The sequence below is a fragment of the Monodelphis domestica genome, chromosome 1, assembly GCF_027887165.1.
Source record: "Monodelphis domestica isolate mMonDom1 chromosome 1, mMonDom1.pri, whole genome shotgun sequence".
NCBI lineage: Eukaryota > Metazoa > Chordata > Mammalia > Didelphimorphia > Didelphidae > Monodelphis > Monodelphis domestica.
In genome coordinates, this window is record NC_077227.1 from 173,167,593 (window position 1) to 173,185,013 (window position 17,421).

General features: G+C 36.8%; 1 protein-coding gene across 3 annotated transcripts in view; it reads right to left on the reverse strand.

Moving 5' to 3' along the window:
* Positions 1 to 1,281: 1,281 nt before the first annotated feature.
* Positions 1,282 to 17,421, reverse strand: part of LOC103103755 (uncharacterized) — a 39,515-nt gene continuing 23,375 nt past the window's right edge. For all 3 annotated transcript variants that reach the window (XM_056809963.1, XM_056809964.1, XM_007480124.3), the window contains 6 exons: positions 15,740 to 17,127; positions 12,928 to 12,988; positions 9,742 to 10,266; positions 6,720 to 6,856; positions 5,841 to 6,012; positions 1,282 to 5,300 (listed from right to left, as the gene is read on the reverse strand). In XM_056809963.1, the coding sequence (XP_056665941.1) occupies positions 5,035 to 5,300; positions 5,841 to 6,012; positions 6,720 to 6,856; positions 9,742 to 10,266; positions 12,928 to 12,988; positions 15,740 to 17,127 (2,549 nt within the window). In that variant the 3' untranslated portion in view covers positions 1,282 to 5,034. The remainder of the gene's footprint in view (positions 5,301 to 5,840; positions 6,013 to 6,719; positions 6,857 to 9,741; positions 10,267 to 12,927; positions 12,989 to 15,739; positions 17,128 to 17,421) is intronic.

Here is a 17,421-nt window from a genome sequence, read left to right on the forward strand (position 1 = left end):
AATGTTGAGAATGGCCAGAAGGATAGCAAGGTGGGACAGCAAGATGGAGAGCAGTTCCTGGGAGGACAGCATGGATGGAAAGGCTATCCCCCAGAGGACATCAGTTCTGGGGTTTATATACTCTTTAGATGCTATGTCCTGGTGTGGATGTGACCTAGAGTATTAGTTCCTCAGGCATTTGGTGGGATGAGGTGGTCATCTGACTGGGGTCTGCCTGGAGGCATAAAGATCCATCTCTTTGTCCATTTTAAGTCAAAGGTAGATAGTCATCTCAGGACCCTAGGTGGGGTCATTGGGTGTTTCTAGGTTAAGAGTCACAAGGATACAAAGGCAAGGGAGTTTCCCTGATAATAGTTCCCCTGAATTTCTGGGGGTACAGTGCCCATGTCAACATGAACATTTCCACATACGAAGAAGAGAAAAAAGAATATACTTGGGGAATTCTTTCACGATGATGAGGTTTGGCAGTGGGAAATGGTGCTTTAAAATGCTATAAGTGCTTTGAAATCCTTTTCCATAGTAATGCTTTTAGATCTTGTGGTTTTTACTAGTGAGCAGATACTAGAATCTCTGAGTTTCTCCAGCTACTTCCAGCAGAAGAGCTTGCTGGGTGAAGGAGGGGACAGCATCAGAGTTAACCTATAAATCATTATAAACTTTTGATAAGGGTTTGAAGGTGAAACAATTTTGAATATTTTCCAGATAACAAGTTATGGGAGGAATTTTTACCCAGGTAAACTGGATATCTTCTGCCCCCTTCCTCTGGAATTCAATCCAAATTGAATCCAAAGGGGAGGAACTCACAGAAGAGGAAGAGAACAATACCCTAGACCCATAATAAAAATGCAAAAACCAAAATCCCAGGAAAATGGGGTTATTTCCATCACCCTGATCTTCCCCGTTGACCAGGTCACAAAATTTATAAAATTACTAGCTAAATGCTTTCATACCTTCTGATGATAGGGTCTGACTTTTTTTTTAATTTAATTCTTTTTTTTTAAACCCTCACCTTCAGTCTTAGAATCAGTATTGTCTATTGGTTCTAAGGCAAAAGAACATAAGGGCTAGGCAATGGGGGGGTTTGGGGGAGGTCAAGTGATTTGCCTAGGGTCACATAGCTAGGAAGTGTCTGAAGACACATTTGAACCCAAGACCTCCTTTATCTGGGCCTTGCTCTCAGTCTACTGAGCCACCTAGTTGCCCCAGAACTTTAATTCTTTAAGCAAGAATCAGCATTTGCTCTTCCCCCCAAAACTGAAAACTCATTAACCCACAACAAGATTACATATTTAAATTTTTTAATTAAAGTAACAACTGTTTTCAAAAAATACAAAGAAAAGTACTATTATTGAACAAAACCACACAAAAGCATTTTAGAAATAGGACTGCAATACCAAATCATACCTTAGAAACAGGATTGTATCAATTAAAATTTTTTTAAATTATTTTTTTAAACCTGGCAGAATTTAAAAGCAAGAATCAATAACTAAAGAAATGCCTTACAAGTTGCAGAAGAGGAGTTCCAAATTACCCCAAGTGACAAATTTATAACAAAAATAATAGTGTGCTTTGCCTGTGCCAAATTATAATTATGATTTGGGGAATGTATGCATCGATACAGAAAAATGTGTATAGAGAAAGGATGGAAAAGAACATGGAACCACGCATATACATTATTCTTGAGTACATAATACTGATCACACAAGATTAAATCATTTTAAAACTATACAAAAACATTAGGAGACAAAATTTATACAGGTTGTACAACAAGGAAGGAGCAGCTAGGTGGCACAATGGATAGAGCCTCTGGCCTGGAGTCAGAAAGACTTATCTTCCTGAGTTCAAATATGGCCTCAAGACATTTACTAGTTGTGTGATCCAGAGCAAGTCACTTAACCCTGTGTGGCCAAGTTTGCTCATTTGTAAATGAGCTGGAAAAAAGAAATGGCAAACTACTCCAGTATCTTTGCCAGGAAAACTTCAAATGAGGTCAGGCATAACAGGTATAACTCATAAGAGTCAGGCATAATGAAATGATTAAACAACAACAAATGACAATGAAGATAGATAACTAAATAAAATTGGCATTACATTACAACAACATGAATCAGTTATAAAACTACCAAGAATATAGTTTCTAACACAGTTAGCTAAGTAAACTTCTTTGATAGCTAATTAATATCCCACAAACTAATCTTCCTATTAGACTAAGGCAGTGCTGAGCCACAACAAAGTATAACAAATAAATCATCAAAATTTTAATTAAAACAGCAATGTTGGTAAAGCTCTATATTAACAGGCACATGTCCATTGCTAATAGATTGGGGAACTTAAAGTTCAGAGGGCAGGATGTGGTAAAAATTAAAAAATAATCATGCCCTTTGAGTCAATATTTCCATTATTGGGATCATTCTATGAAATTTTTTTCAGCTTACTGGTTCTAAGATTTCTATCACAAAATTATCTGTAACTGGAAAAGCAACAGCAATATCCAACAACTGAAAAATGTTTGAACAAATAATATGATGCAACGAAGAAAGACAATTATGCAATGGATAGAAATATTAAAAGAATGCATCAAAATGTGTTCATTAAATACAAGTGATTGTAAAGAAAGGAAATTAGGTAATGTTTAATATTGAGAGTAAAATGAATCACCTGATAAAAATAATGAAAATAATAGAGAGCACTGAAGACTTCTGATCATATAGTTATACCTGTGCTTTAGGAATATAACTTTTGACAGCTGTGTATTTGATGGACCAGAGAGGGAAGAGACTAGAAGCAAGAAGATCAATTAGAAATCTATTGCAGTCATTAGGGAAGACTGAAATGATAGCCTGAACTAGGATGGTGGTTTTTTAAGTGGAAAAAAGGGAATGAATAAAAAAATATTGTGTAGACAGATCAACAAGACTTTGCATCTGAATGGCTATGGTGGATAAGCCTTATTACACACTCTCTATATGCCAGGCACTGGGCTAAATGCTGGGGATACAAAGACAGACAAAGATAAAGTCCTTACTCTCAAGGAGTTCATATTCCTATGAGGGAAGATTACATGAAAAAATAGTAATAAAATTATATATACACACAAAATATAATAAATGTAAATGAAAGGTTACCCAAAAGGAATGCACTAATGTGTGTTGAGTTGGAGGAAGGAGGAAAGGAGGGAGTGGCATGGATGGAAAAAAGGTCTTCCTAAAGAAAATGGGATTTTGAGCTGAGTCTTGCAGGAAGTCAGGAAGTAGATATGAGGATGAAGAGCATTCTAGGCCTGGGAGATGACCACTGAAAAAGGACAGAGTCAGGAGGTGTGTCCTGTGCAGGGAATGGCAAGAAGGCCATTATTAATGATCACAGGGTTCATGGCATAAAGTATGGGCCAGGTTGTGAAGGACTTTAAAAGCCAGAAAGAGAACTTTACATTTGATCCTCGAGATAACAGGAAGTAATTGGGGTTAGTGATTAGAAGGATGTGCTTTAGGAAAATCACTTTGGCAGATTAGTGGCAAATGAATTGGAGTAGGAAAAAATTAAGGTAAGAAGAACCACCAGAAGATTGTTGAAGTAGGCCAGGTATGAGATGCCAAGGGCCTGCTCCAGGAAGGCCACTATGTGAGTGGAAAGAAGGGAAATATACAAGAAATGTAGAAATAACAAGACTTGGCAACAGATTAGATATGGGGGACAAATGTGTGAAAAATTAAGGATGACATCAAAGTTGTGAGTCTAGGTAGGATTGAGAGAAGATTATTGCCCTAGAGACGCTGGGTAGAGGGAAGATTTTGGGGAAACAGTGATATGTTCTGTTTTTGTTTATACATACTGAGTTTGAGATGTCTATAGAACATTTAGTTTGACATGTCCAAATTGGTAAGGGAGAAAGGAAGAGAGATGGGGACAGACTGTTAGTATATATGAATTCAATAAAGATCCAGCAAAGGAGACTGAGGAGGAACTGTCAGACAGGTTGCAGGAAACAATAGTGTCACAAAACCCTGGAGAAGAGAGTATCCCAGAGAAAAGGGGGATGAAGAGTGTCAAAAACCTGAGAATTCAAAATGGCCATTAGAGTTGGTGACCTGAAGGAAGAATCAAAGATGACTCCTAGGTTATTTTTTGTTTGTTTGTTTTTATAAAAACCCTTACCTTCTGTTGTCTTGGAATCAATACTGTGTATTGGCTCCAAGGCAGAAGAATGGTAAGGGCTAGGCAATGGGGGTCAAGTGACTTGCCCAGGTCACATAGCTGGGAAGTGTTTAAGACCCCTAGGACCTCCCATCTCTAGGCCTAGCTCTCAATCCACTGAGCTACCCAGCTGCCCCTGACTCCTAGGTTTTAAAGCTGAGGGACTGGAAGAATGATGGTATCCTCAATAAAATAAAAATATGGAATTTGGGAAGTTCCTGGGAAAGAATGTGAATTTTCTTTGGGAAATGTGGAATTTGAGATGTTTAAAGGATATTCCAGAAGGCAACTGATTTGAGATTAGAGTTCCAAAAAAAGTCATTAGGGCTACCTATGTGGGTATGGGAGTTTTTTGTATAGAGCTAACAAATTTGACCCTTTGTAACTTATGAGCTTCCTGAGAGTGCAAAAAAGAGAAAAAAGTCCAGGATAGCTTTCGTGAAAACTCCATTGAGGGGACAGATGAGCTACCAAAAGAGACTAAGAAGAAGTGATTTAACTAGTAAGAGAAGAACCAAAGAGATCAATATCATGGAAAGTAGGAGAGGAGTGAAGCCTGAGAAAATACCACTGTAACAACTTAATATCTTTTTTCCTGAACCTAACATTTGGTGGTGTTTTAGTTTGTGATTACATCTAGTTTATATTGTCCTAGAATGCAACATGGTTTGGACCAACACTCCAACATGCAAAACAGATGGAAATTGCCAGATGTACAATCTTGGATGCTAGAACTTCTGTTTTTCCTGTCCTGTTCTATACTCCCTTGCAGCCACCGGCGGGAAGAGCTATTTTAGAGATTCTCTGGCTTACTCAGAGTCTAGACAAAACCATACAGGATCATTTGTATGTGATTAAATACTCTGGGTATGAGTGGTCATCAAAAAAAGTTACAAATATCTTTGGCATGCCCACTGAATCAACTAAACTATCATATCTCCCTCCTCCTGGCTTTTCCGGAGGAAATGTTATTGACACATCACCTTTAGAGTACTCTCCAGTAAGGACACGGACCTGGAACATAAGCTTGTATCTTTGGTGGCCACAATACTGGGAGGACATATATGCCTCCTTTGCAAAGTAGATCCCTTGGCCATACATTCCATCTGTAAAAATAAGGATTTGTCATTAGACCTTGGACATATAACATGAGAAGTTAAATATCTCTTAGGATAAAGGAATATAGGATTAGCAGGAACCCAACTCCTACCTCAACACAATAGGATAGTTTTTCCTTAAAAGGTATTGGAGTCACCCTCAAGATATGATTGGCACAAAGGAACTAAAGGCTCAGGCTACTGACATCACTTTCTGGTTGCTGAGTACAAAGCAAACAAGAGGAGCTCTTGGTGACCTGATGCTTGGGTTGGTGGAGCACAAAGGACAATTCAGGCAAGGGAGCTTTGCTCAGCTGTATCAATTAGGGGGATCCTCAGTGCCTATTCCTATTGAATATCCTTCTCTTGCTCTGGCTAAGTAAATTTCCTTGTTAACTACTGAATGATCCACAAAATCATTTTGTTCCATTACACAGTACCAGGGGATTGGTGTGGTCAAGTCAGCCCAGGAATCAGAAAAAATAAACCTATATTTCTGGCTTTTCAATAGCATTAAGCCCTACCCTCTCTCGGTTGTGGCAAACTTACTTTTCCTACAGGTACTCTTTAGCCCATGTTCAGTGATGGATAAACAGTTCTGTGGTGGTGTTCCATGAAAGAGGACTTTTTCATTCTGTACTCCTGGAGGATTCTTTTTCTCCATCCAGTTCCGCTTGTAAATGTAAGAGGTCCAGAGGTATGGGTTTTGTATTCTCTCTATCTAAGTAACAAAATCAGAGAGGGTCTGGTCATAACTCAAATGATAATAACTCAAAGACAAAAGGACATATGTCATAATATTATATCTTGTTTTCACATCTATATTTCCAAATGAGATTTAATTGAATGAGCAAGTAATTCCTAATATAGACTAAAATTTTCCATATCTACTTTTAAAGCTAGGAAGCTCTAACATCTCTCTCCTTTAATGGTGACTATATAATGAGAGACTAGGAATGGGAGATCAATTCCAAAGTCCTTTTCCCCCCATTTTTGATTATTATTATTATTATTTTGATTATTTCAGACATGAAATCTGGTTTAGTAGAAACAGTAGATATTGGACTAGGAATCAGAAGATCTAAGTTCTAGTCCTGGCTCTACCAGCTGTATGATGCTGAGCAAGTCACTTCCTCTCTCCTGCAGGGCTTCAGTTTTCCCATTTGTAAAATAAGGTATTTGGATTAGATGTCTAAAGCCCCTTCCAGATTCACTCTAAAATGACACACTGTCTTCAAAAAGATTATTCAAAATTAGCTTAAGAGAAAGAAGAGAAACAATAATAAATGTGAAAGAGACATTAAAGAATGTTTTTAGGAATAATGGTGCCTATCACATGTCTACAAGATTGGAATATTGTTCTATTCAACAGTTTCATTGTGTATTGATTTAATGAGTATAATCACCCATTCATTCAACAGAATTCACCTTATTGATGGTATTCTTGACCATTGAGCACATGAATTTTCTGGCTACTTCCTGATATTCCTTCAGATTTGGTGAGAGAGTCACAGTCTTCACTGTATTATCATCCATTGGTTCCCAATGTTGAGGGATACTCATCTCTATAAAAAGTTGGAAGTATCTTTAGAATCTTAAGTGAAATTTGTAAGCTTTATTATTTTATACTGAAATGCTTTACTTTTTTGTTTTTCTAATGCATTTATGTTCTATTTCATATTATAGTTATTTGTATGTGCAGCCTAATTTTGGCCATACCCACAGGGAACAGACACATTTGGGTGAAGGAACCTATTACCCAGATTCCCAAGTCCTACCTCAATACTGACCATAATCTTCAGGTTGAAGGGGTGGAAAAAGGGAACAAGAAGCCATCACAAGTACGAAGATGCAACATTCCAGAAAGGCACACCTGGAGCAATTTGCCAGGAGGAGCTAGTTCAAGTTGCCAGAGTTGAACCGAAATGAATGGCAGTGATGGATGAGAGAAGGAGGCAGAAATGATCAAAGAGAAATCTGAATTGCTGTTGAAGTGTGAGCAAGGAAGAAAGACTGTGACATCCTTTTCTCTCTTCTCTTTCCCTGTCTCTAGGAGGGGTTCCAAATGTATTGTAGATAATTAAGACAAGTCATTCCTGCCAGGCTATTTGAAAGACTAGAAGAGGAGGGAACAAAGGGAGTGTATGGAGTGAACATTAGTGTATTATTCTCAATGTATTTCTGGCTAGTAGTAGAAAGTCCAAGTAGATGTTAAGTTTAATTAGCTTAATTAAATAGATACAGTTTCGCTCTCCCTTGACCCTTCCCCTTCCCAGTCTCTCACATAAGCCTTTGGTTGGTACTCTTTTGCACAGGTGGAGGGTATTGTATTAGTCTCCTATGAATTGGGGAATTCATTTGTATCTTTGGGTCTCTGACTTAAGCACAATGTCCCTGTCCTTTGTACCATACACAATGAAGCTGTAACTGTTTGCATCTTATCCTGGCCTCTCTAATTATTTGAGTGATTGAAGAGGCTGTCTTGACTTATCAAGACCCCACAAAATTCCCACTCCACGAAGGAGGGACTCGGGAAGTTCTAGTCTTTTTCTTAAATGTTCATTTTTATTTCTAAGTCGTTGATTATGATTTTTTTAAAAAAAGTTGACCAATAAACACCAAAATTGTTTATGTTTTATTTCATGTCCAAATATAGATAAGACCAAGGAGGAGTTTCTCTTTTACTAGACAACATCTGGTTTAATTAGGCTGAATTTAGAGATTGGAACTGGGAAAGAAGGTAAAGACAGAGACTGGTGTTAGATTTTCACAAGCCTTTATAATAGTATCCAAGACCAACATATCGCCAAATTGTTTTTTCTTGGGGAGGGAAAGGAGGCAGCAAGCCAGAAGCAATGAAAAGTAGGGAAATAAAATCACCTTTGCAGGGATTATAACTCAAGGCTCTCCTGCCATAGTTCAAGATGACTACTAGCTAAGAAGGGAGAGAGCCTCATCTGTTGTACATGTGCCTTAGACTAGTACCACCATAACAACTTAACTAAATTACTAGTGCCTACCCTTGCTCATGAGTACTCCTTGGTATGTATGTCACATCTCCCTACTTGAACAGGTGAAGTGAATTTCCCCCCCCCCCCAGCACCTAACACTGTGTTCTACACATATTTTGTGCTTAAAAAACATTTCTTGAAAGATATCACCCCATGATGGCATTGATCCCCTCTGAAAATGAAGGACTAACAAGGACAATGGAATTGGTCAGCTGCCATTTTGTTCCCAAGATCCAAGGAGAATATTTTGTTACTGGAGTTATTCATTCCTAAACTCAAGAAGGCAATGGAAAAATGCGCAGGATAGTTTATCCGCATACTTGCCTTCATGATATGCATTTGACTGATTTTATTACTTAGAGGAGTTTTATTTACCTTTGAGTTTCGGAAGCAGTCTGTTATCTGGAAGCACTCTATGTACAAAAGGTATGGCCCTGGATATAACAAGCACTTGAGTAAATGTTTGTATAACTGAGTGACCACATTTATTTCTGAATTCTTAACAACTTAAAGGCAGAGTATTCTTTTAATTATTCTTTTTTTTAGCCAGTTAATTGATTATTGGTGAAGAGGAAGTGCTTTATTAGACATCTTTGTTCAGAATTCTGATAAAAGACTAAGTGAGAAAAAAAGGTAATATTATTAACACAGCCTTCCTGTCTGTTAGTGATTGGTAAACTACAAATGTAAAAATCTATGCTACTATTAGTTGCAGTTTTGTTTCACTATTCAGAGAATGTCCAGGGGGTAAAGGAGGGGAGTTGGTTGCTTTATTTAGGTATTTGAGGGAAAATGTTCAAATACAATGTGTTAGTAAAAATAAAACAAAATAAAGAGGTTAAAATGATTGGCTAAAGTAAGTGCCTTGTGAAATATGAGTGTCCTTCAAATATTTATGTTTGTTCTCCCTTTATTAGCAATTAGAAAATTGACTAGACAGAGCACTTTTGTGAAAAAATAGTATAGGATAAGCTAACAACTACCACCTCAACTTTATGATGTTCTAAGTTCCATAAACATCATCCAGTATTCATATCAACTTACATAAATTACCATCTCTCCCCCCCACCCCCTACCATGTGGTGCAGTGGATATAGTGCCCATGCTGGAGTCAGGAAGATGTGGGTTTAAATATTGTCCCAGATATTTACTAGTTGTATGACCCTGGGCAAGTCACTTAATGTCCATTTGCTTCAGTTTCTTCATCTGTAAAATGAGCTGGAGAAAGAAATGGCAAACCATTCTAGTATCTTTGCCAAGAAAAACCCAAAAGGGGTCACAAATCAGATGTGACTAAATGAACTTAACTCATTCCTATTTAAGAGGAATTCATTGAGGATAATAAAATTTGGGAAGGAATAAGAACCTAAAGAGAGAGAGACAAAGTTAAGTAACCCTGCTTAAGTAAGAAATAACAATTAAAAGGAAGACAAACTTACCCCATATGCAGATGTTACGCTTTATATTAAATATTTTTCCGGTGTCTGGCACCAAACCTTTCCTCTTCTTCAAGGAAACTTGGGCTCTTCTAGAATCCAACATGATTTCAGCAGTCTCCTCTTCCTTCCTATAGGCTTCTTCCAGCTTTAGGTTTGTGGTTTTGTCAAATGGGGAAAGTTCTGTGTTCCCAAAGTCATACTGCCACTGAACCACTGATTTCAGGGCTTCTGCTCTATCTGTGTCCTGAGCTTCCTGGATGAGAGCTTGGACAGCAGTGGCAGCTTTCCTCACATCTTCCTGGAAGCCCTGGATCTGTAAGAGTTTCCCATGTCGCTGCAGATTGAGGGGGAAATAGTACGCCCGATCCAAGACCTCTTGAAGGCAGTCTTCACTGAGAGTGACTATTTTATCACTATTGAATGTTTCACTATAATATCCATTTATAAAGTCATCAAAAACTTCCTGAAATTTGTTTAAATTCACCTCCCTACCCAATACCTGAACTAGTCCTATTGAAGTGTCACCTGAGAACAGAGAAAAGAGATTCATGAGTCAGATACCTCTGATTCTTGAAAAGGAACCTAACTCCACGCTGCCTGTCAAGGGACTGGAATAATGGGATATATAAAGAAAAATCAAAAGAAATGAAATTGCTTAGTCTGAAAAAGGTTGAATAATTACCTCCAATTTCTGAAGAACTAGCATATAGAAAATGGGGAGTAACTATTTTCTCATTTAATTTATATCAGAAAAGCAATGAATTATACTAGAACTTTAGCAAAAAACTAGTCATATCAGAAACAAAAGGAGAATTTTTGTAGTTCTCAGAAAGAGGTCTCATATCTAAAACATACAGAGAACTTTATCAAATTTATAAGAATATGAGCCATTACCCAATTGATAAATGTTAAAAAAATATGAACAGTTTTTGGATGAAGAAATCGAAGCTACATATACCTATGAAAAAATTCTCTAAATCATTATTAATTAGAGAAATGCACATCAAAACAACTCTGATATATCTCACACCTACCAGATTGATTAAAATGATAAAAGGGCAAAACAACAGATGTTGGGGGTTGGGGGGGGAATGAGGCAATTAATATACTATTGGTAGAACTATGAAGTGATCCAACCATTTTGGAGAATAATCTGGAGTTATGCCCAATGAGTTATAAAACTGTGTAAACCTTTTAACTTTGCAATACTATTAGATTTATTTCCTAAAGTGATCAGGGAAAAAAGGAAAAGAACCTATATATTCTAAAATATTATATGGCAGCTCTCTTTGTGGTGGCAAAGACCTGGAAATTGAAGAAATGCCTATCAACTGGGAAATGGTCAAACAAGTTGAGGCATATATGATTGTGATGGAATACTACAGTACCAAAAAAAAAAGAAATGATGGAAAAGTTAATTTTAAAAAACATGGAAAGACCAACATGGAATTTTGAAGAGTAAAATGAGCAGAACCAAGAGAACATTATATACAGCAACAGAAATGTTGTTTGAAGAATGACTTGTGGGGGGCAGCTAGGTGGCTCAGTGGATTGAGAGCCAAGCCCAGGGATTAGAAGCCCTGGGTTCCAATGTGGCCTCAGACACTTCCTAGCTTTGTGACCCTGGGCAAGTCACTTAACCCCTCATTGCTTAGCCTTTACCAATTTTCTGCCTTAGAATCAATACATAGTATTGTACATAGTATTGATTCAAAAGTAGAAGGTAAGGGTTTAAAAAGAAAAAAGAATGACTTGTGTATGTCCATCTTCAGGGAAGGAACTGATAAAATAGAAATAAGGCATAGTTTTATATATACATATATCTTTCTCTCAAATGCCACACCTTCTCTAATGCAGGGAGGAGAGATGAGGGAGCAAGCTACCTGGGAGTTTTAATATAATAAACAAATAGATAAATACATTTTTTAAAAGGAGGATTAAAAGACTAGATCTCTATTTTCCCCCATTTCCTCCTCCTTTTCTGTTCACATACTGGGCTTCTAATAGTACCCATGGATATTGCCTACTACTACTAATGGCATTCTACTTAGCCTACCTAAGACAAGATGACTTGTAGAAGTCCTCAACTTTATTACTTTTTAAAAAATGACATTAAATGAACATATGGAGAATTATGGAGGGATGATAGTAAGGAAATGCTATAAAAGGTTGTTGTATTTTTTTAACTTTTTAAAAAAATTGACAAGATGGGATTTCTACTTATTCAAAAACTTCTTATACACAAAATTGCTATATGCAAGAATTTCCATGTGCTCAAGGAACCCTAGGAATAGTTATGGAACATATCTATAAGATATTGCTATCTGGCATATTTATCAATAAGTTACTTGTTTGAATAAGACTGAGGACATAGGAATTGAACTAGATGACATCTAAGATCCTTACAGCAATAGTGATAAAAATGTGAAATCTAATTTGGAGACTACTACTTGCTCTCTCTTTCCACTAATATCGCTGCCTGATGAAGCATCAGTTAGCATGACTAGTCATCAATAGCTTAATTAAAAGCAGCTGGTGATAAGATTAGCTAGGGTGCAGGGCCTGGAGACAGAAAAACCTAATTCAAATATGACCTCAGATCTGTGTTCCTGGGCAACTCACATAACCTCTGTTTCAGTTTTTTCAACTACAAACTATAAAATGGGACAAATAATAACATTTAGTTTGCAGAGTTGTTGAAAGGATCAAATGAGATAATATTTATAAAAAGTATTTAACATAGTGTCTGGCACACAGTTAGCACTATATAAATGCTTATTCCCTTCTCTGCTTGTTATATCATGACTCATTGGCTTGATTGACAGCTCAGTCAGCTAATAATAATGATCCTCCTCTTCCTTCTCCCCTTTCTGTCTCTCCTATTCTTTGGTTCCTTCTACTGTTTCAACACTAAAAGAAGTCACAGAGCAATATTCAAAGGATAATGTGTATCACTGCTCTGAAAATATTGAGCAACCACAAACACTACAGTATCTTGAAACTGCTGTTTAATATGTCTCTTGCTATTTTGACAGTAATAGGGAAGAAGATACTTATAGCTAGAGTACTGGTATCTCTGAATGGGACAATGTCCTCAAATCCTTGGGCATCTGAAGACAAAAGAAAAATAATTCAGCTATTCAATGGAGATCCCAGGGAACAGGACAAGCATCTCCTCACCCTTACCAAGAGTAAAATGCTCTTTTCTGTATCTTCTGAGAACCCTCAGGAGTTCATGGGCAGATGCCTAATAAAAAGAAAGAATAAGAAACCTACTAAATACAATAGTATATGACATCCCTCAGAGGACTCTGAGAAGATCTTTCTTTTGACTACTTCATATGATTCTGAATTTCAGAATCCTATAAACTATTCCTCCATTTTCCATTTAGAAAGCTCATTTTTTTTCCCTTCTCTAATGTAAAAGGAAAGCTAATTCAATTAAAAGATGAAGAAATTAAAGGATATTTGAATAGAATGCCGACATATTACCAATAATGCAGTCTAGATAGATTGGGATTAGATAGGGATAGATTGGGATCCTTCCCCTAGAGGGAAGATGGGGAATAGGAACATAAAAACAGAATGACTGATGAATCCATTAAGAGCAATCTTTAACTGCTGCTCACCTTTATGTTTATCCCTATTTGGTGATAATTAGTGTATTAAAAAGTAGCTAGGTTCTGCTTATCCCAATTTGTAGGTTTCTGCTCCCTCTGTCTACCTAGTACTTTAAAAAATTATTCAACCTAACTACCAGGGCATTCAGAATCAGTCTGTACAACTTTGGGGAGAATTGGTGATCTCAGATTATTTCATGTTCTACTTTCCTTCCTGGAGCCAAAGCCAAGATTGAAGTCCAGTCCAATCACTTATCAGGATCAAAAATATCTATTTAAGGGGGCAGCTGGGTGGCTCAGTGGATTGAGAGCCAGGCCTAGAGACGGGAGATCGTAGGTTCAAATCTGGCCTCAGACACTTCCTAGCTGTGTGACCCTGGGCAAGTCACTTGACCCCCAACCATTGCCTAGCCCTTACTTGACTCCAAGATGGAAGGTAAGGGTTTAAAAAAAATCTATTTAAAAATATAATTGGAGAAACACTAGAATATGTTTCAATAATATCAAAGGTAAGGCAAAGGTATCTGAAGTTTCTATTATTATTTTATAGAAAGCTAGAAATTTTATCTATAAGAATTAGACAAGAAAACAAAATCAAAAGAATAAACAGATATAGAAGAAGCTAAACTATCTATATTCACAAAAATATATATGATCATCAAATTAGAGAACCTTGGTTATTGAGAATTTTTAAATTATCTGAAACAATAGCATCAATTAAGTAGCAGGTTTTAAAATATATTAATAATAAACCCCATTACTAGTTAGCCGAGTTTGAAGCAGTCCCCATATCTTAAAATTCTGGACTAGCCTAGTAGAACCACTAAATGGCATCTAAATAAGTATTATCACATAGAAGATACCATTCAGGGTCCATTGAAAAGAGCAAAAATAAGTGGACCAAAAATGTGGTGGTTAGATATCAGGAAGAATATTTTTATAGTGACTGCATTGGGTGACTCTTATGAAATGGATAGGCAATGGATATATAGATCTATACAAAGAAACTATACTCAAACATGGGAAAATCATCCCAAGAACAGATGAGAAAAGTTAGAAGGATAAAGGAAGATTGTTAAGCCAATGAGAGATAAATAGGTCAGTGAAGATTGTTTCCCAGTATGTCAACAAGTAGGACATAAACTCAAAATCCAGGACATTCTGTTATAATGTAGGACTTGATCATAGAATCTTTAAAGTAAAAGCAACTTTAGGAATAATTTATTCTAACTTTCTTCCTAATACTTCAACATTGAAAGTTATTCAATATCAACATTTGTATTATTATTTGCATATAGGTATGCCCTACTTTATTGTACTTTGATTTACAGCACTTTGCAGATATTATGTTTTTTGCAAAGTGAAGGTATGCAAATAAAAAGTTGCATTGAGCAAGTCTATCAGTACTATTTCCCCAACAATATATGTTCACATCATGCCTGTGTCACATTTTGGTAATTCTTGCCAATATTTCAAACTTTTCCATTATTATTAGGTCTGTTATGGTGATCCATGATCAGTGATCTTTGATGTTACTATTATAATTATTTTGGGGTGCCACAAACTAGGCCCGTATAAGACAGCAAATCTAATCAACAAATATGTATTCTGACTATTCCTCCAACCTTTTGTTCCCTATCTTTCTCCCTCTCTTCATGACTCCCTATTCCCTGAGATAGAACAATACTGAAATTAGACCAGTTTATAACCCTACAATGGCATCTAAGTGTTCAAGTAAAAGGAAGACTCAACTGATGAGGCAAACTTCATTGTTGTCTTATTTTAAGAAAATGTCACAGCAACCTCAGTCTTCAGCAACCACCATCCCAATCAGAGAGCAGCCATCAACATCTAGGTAAGACCCTCTATCAGCAAAAAGATAATGACTCACTGAAGGCTCAGATAATAGTTAGCATTTTTTTTAGCAATAAAAGATTTTAAATTAAGCTATGTACATTGTTTTTAGACATAATACTACTGTACGCTTAATAGATTACAACATAGTGTAAACATAACTTTTATATGCCCTGGAAAACCAAAAATTTCATGTGATTTGCTTTATTTCAAAGGTCTGGAACCAAACCTAAAATATCTCCAAGGCATGCCTGTACATGTATATATTTTACTAGATTATAATCTCCTTGAAGAAAAGGACCAGATTTGAATTTCCTCCATTCTTCAGAACAGTGTTATATGTATTAAGCATTTAAATGTTTAATGAATGAGTGAACCCTAAAAAGAGGATAAAGAAAGCTGAGTATCTACTTTAGAGTCCTCTTGGAAGAGGCATTTTTCTAGTCTTAGAATGAGGAGAAAAAAAAAGAGTCCTCAAGTTCCCTTTCAATTATATAATTTCATCAAGAATTAATGACTCTTACCAATTCACTCTCCTCTCTATAGGCTGAGACGTCAGAGAGCAAAGCATTTGTGGTTTCCTCTGGAACTTGCATCTTCACCAAACACTGGAGTTCTTTAGCAAATGTGAGAAGAACTGTAGCTCCAATCCTCGAAAGGTATTGTTGTACTTCTCTGTGCCTTATGGGGATGGTTCTCAAAACCAATGAATCTAAATCAGTTTGAACAACTCCTCTGGCTTCTTTTACATATCTTCTTGGTCCTCTTAATATCAAGGTTAAAGTAGAATGGTTGGCCTCAATCCAAACATTCACTTTTAAGTCTCCCCAGTTCATTATCTGAAGCAGGTTTTCTCTGGCTTCAGCTAGCTCTGGTCGGGGGAAAATAACTCTGTCCTCAGCTGCTGAATAAGTCATCAAATATTCCCTAATATTGGTCTCTGCCTCAGCTACTTCAACTTTAGTTCCTACTATGACCACAGAAGTCAAGATATTTTGCTGGGATTTGACACTATAAAAAGTGACTTTATTTTTACTTCTTGGTGCTATGAGTAGAGCCTTCCATTCTAAGCCACTGGCTGCCCACTGAACCTCTTCTGCTATATCAATCCTCCTTTCACAAACCAGATTCTTTAGTAATTCTTCTGCCTGTACCAATTCTCCACAGTCAAGCCCTAAAATCCTAACTCCGTCAGAAGTGCTCAGTACTGCTAAAATATCTTGAGCAAGGAAAAAGTTTTCATTAAAGAATTCTTCACCCTGGCTCTGGATAAATTGTACTTGGAACGGAGAAAGCAGGACTGGCCAATCCTTAAAACCACTCAAAAGACTATAAAATTGCCTCTCTACCTCAAGCACATTCTGTTGAGGCCCCTGAAAAGTGATCATGCCTAAAGGATCTTCTCCTAAGGCTATGGTCACTGGAGAGTGGGGAAGAAGTAGCTTGTTTATTGTTTTTTTGACCACTGTATATCTAGGCAGATGGAGAATGGGATGTTCCACACACACTAGTTTTTCATTAAAAGCCATTTCTTGAACACATTGTATAAACATCTTTACTTCCTCAGTTGGCCCCACAAAGCAAGGACCTTCATATTCTTGTATATTTGCAAATGACTTCACTAGTGATTGCTGATTCTTCAGAACATTTAAAATATCCGAGTTGGACTCATAGTAGACAACATATCTCTTTTTATTTTTCTGAAAGGCATACTCTACAGCTTTCTCCCAGTTAGATGGATATATGTTTCCTCCTTCTGCTATAAATTTAAGCACTCCCGAAGAAACACATGTTTGGAGAACACAGCCTATCTTCCTTAAATGACCTTCAAACTCTTGAAAAACAGCTGGGAAGTCATTGAGGTACCGGATGAAAGCACAATCTTCTTTCTGACAGAGACCAACGATGGCCTCTAGAAAAAAGGAGGACAGGGTTGATCAACAAGATTTAAGTAAAAATCTTTTCTAAGTCTTCTCCTTTCTCATTTATAATATTTTGTGGAGAAGTCAGTGGACCTGTGGACATGAAGCTAGGTGGTATGAAGGATGGAGTGCTAGACTTAGACCCAAAACAAACTTTGTTCAAATCCTGCCTCAGATACCTACTGTATAGAACGTCCTGAGCAAGTTGCTTCACTTTTCTCAGCTATGCTATACTTGTTTACAAAATAGTGATAGTACAACACAATATTATTTGATCTAAAGTG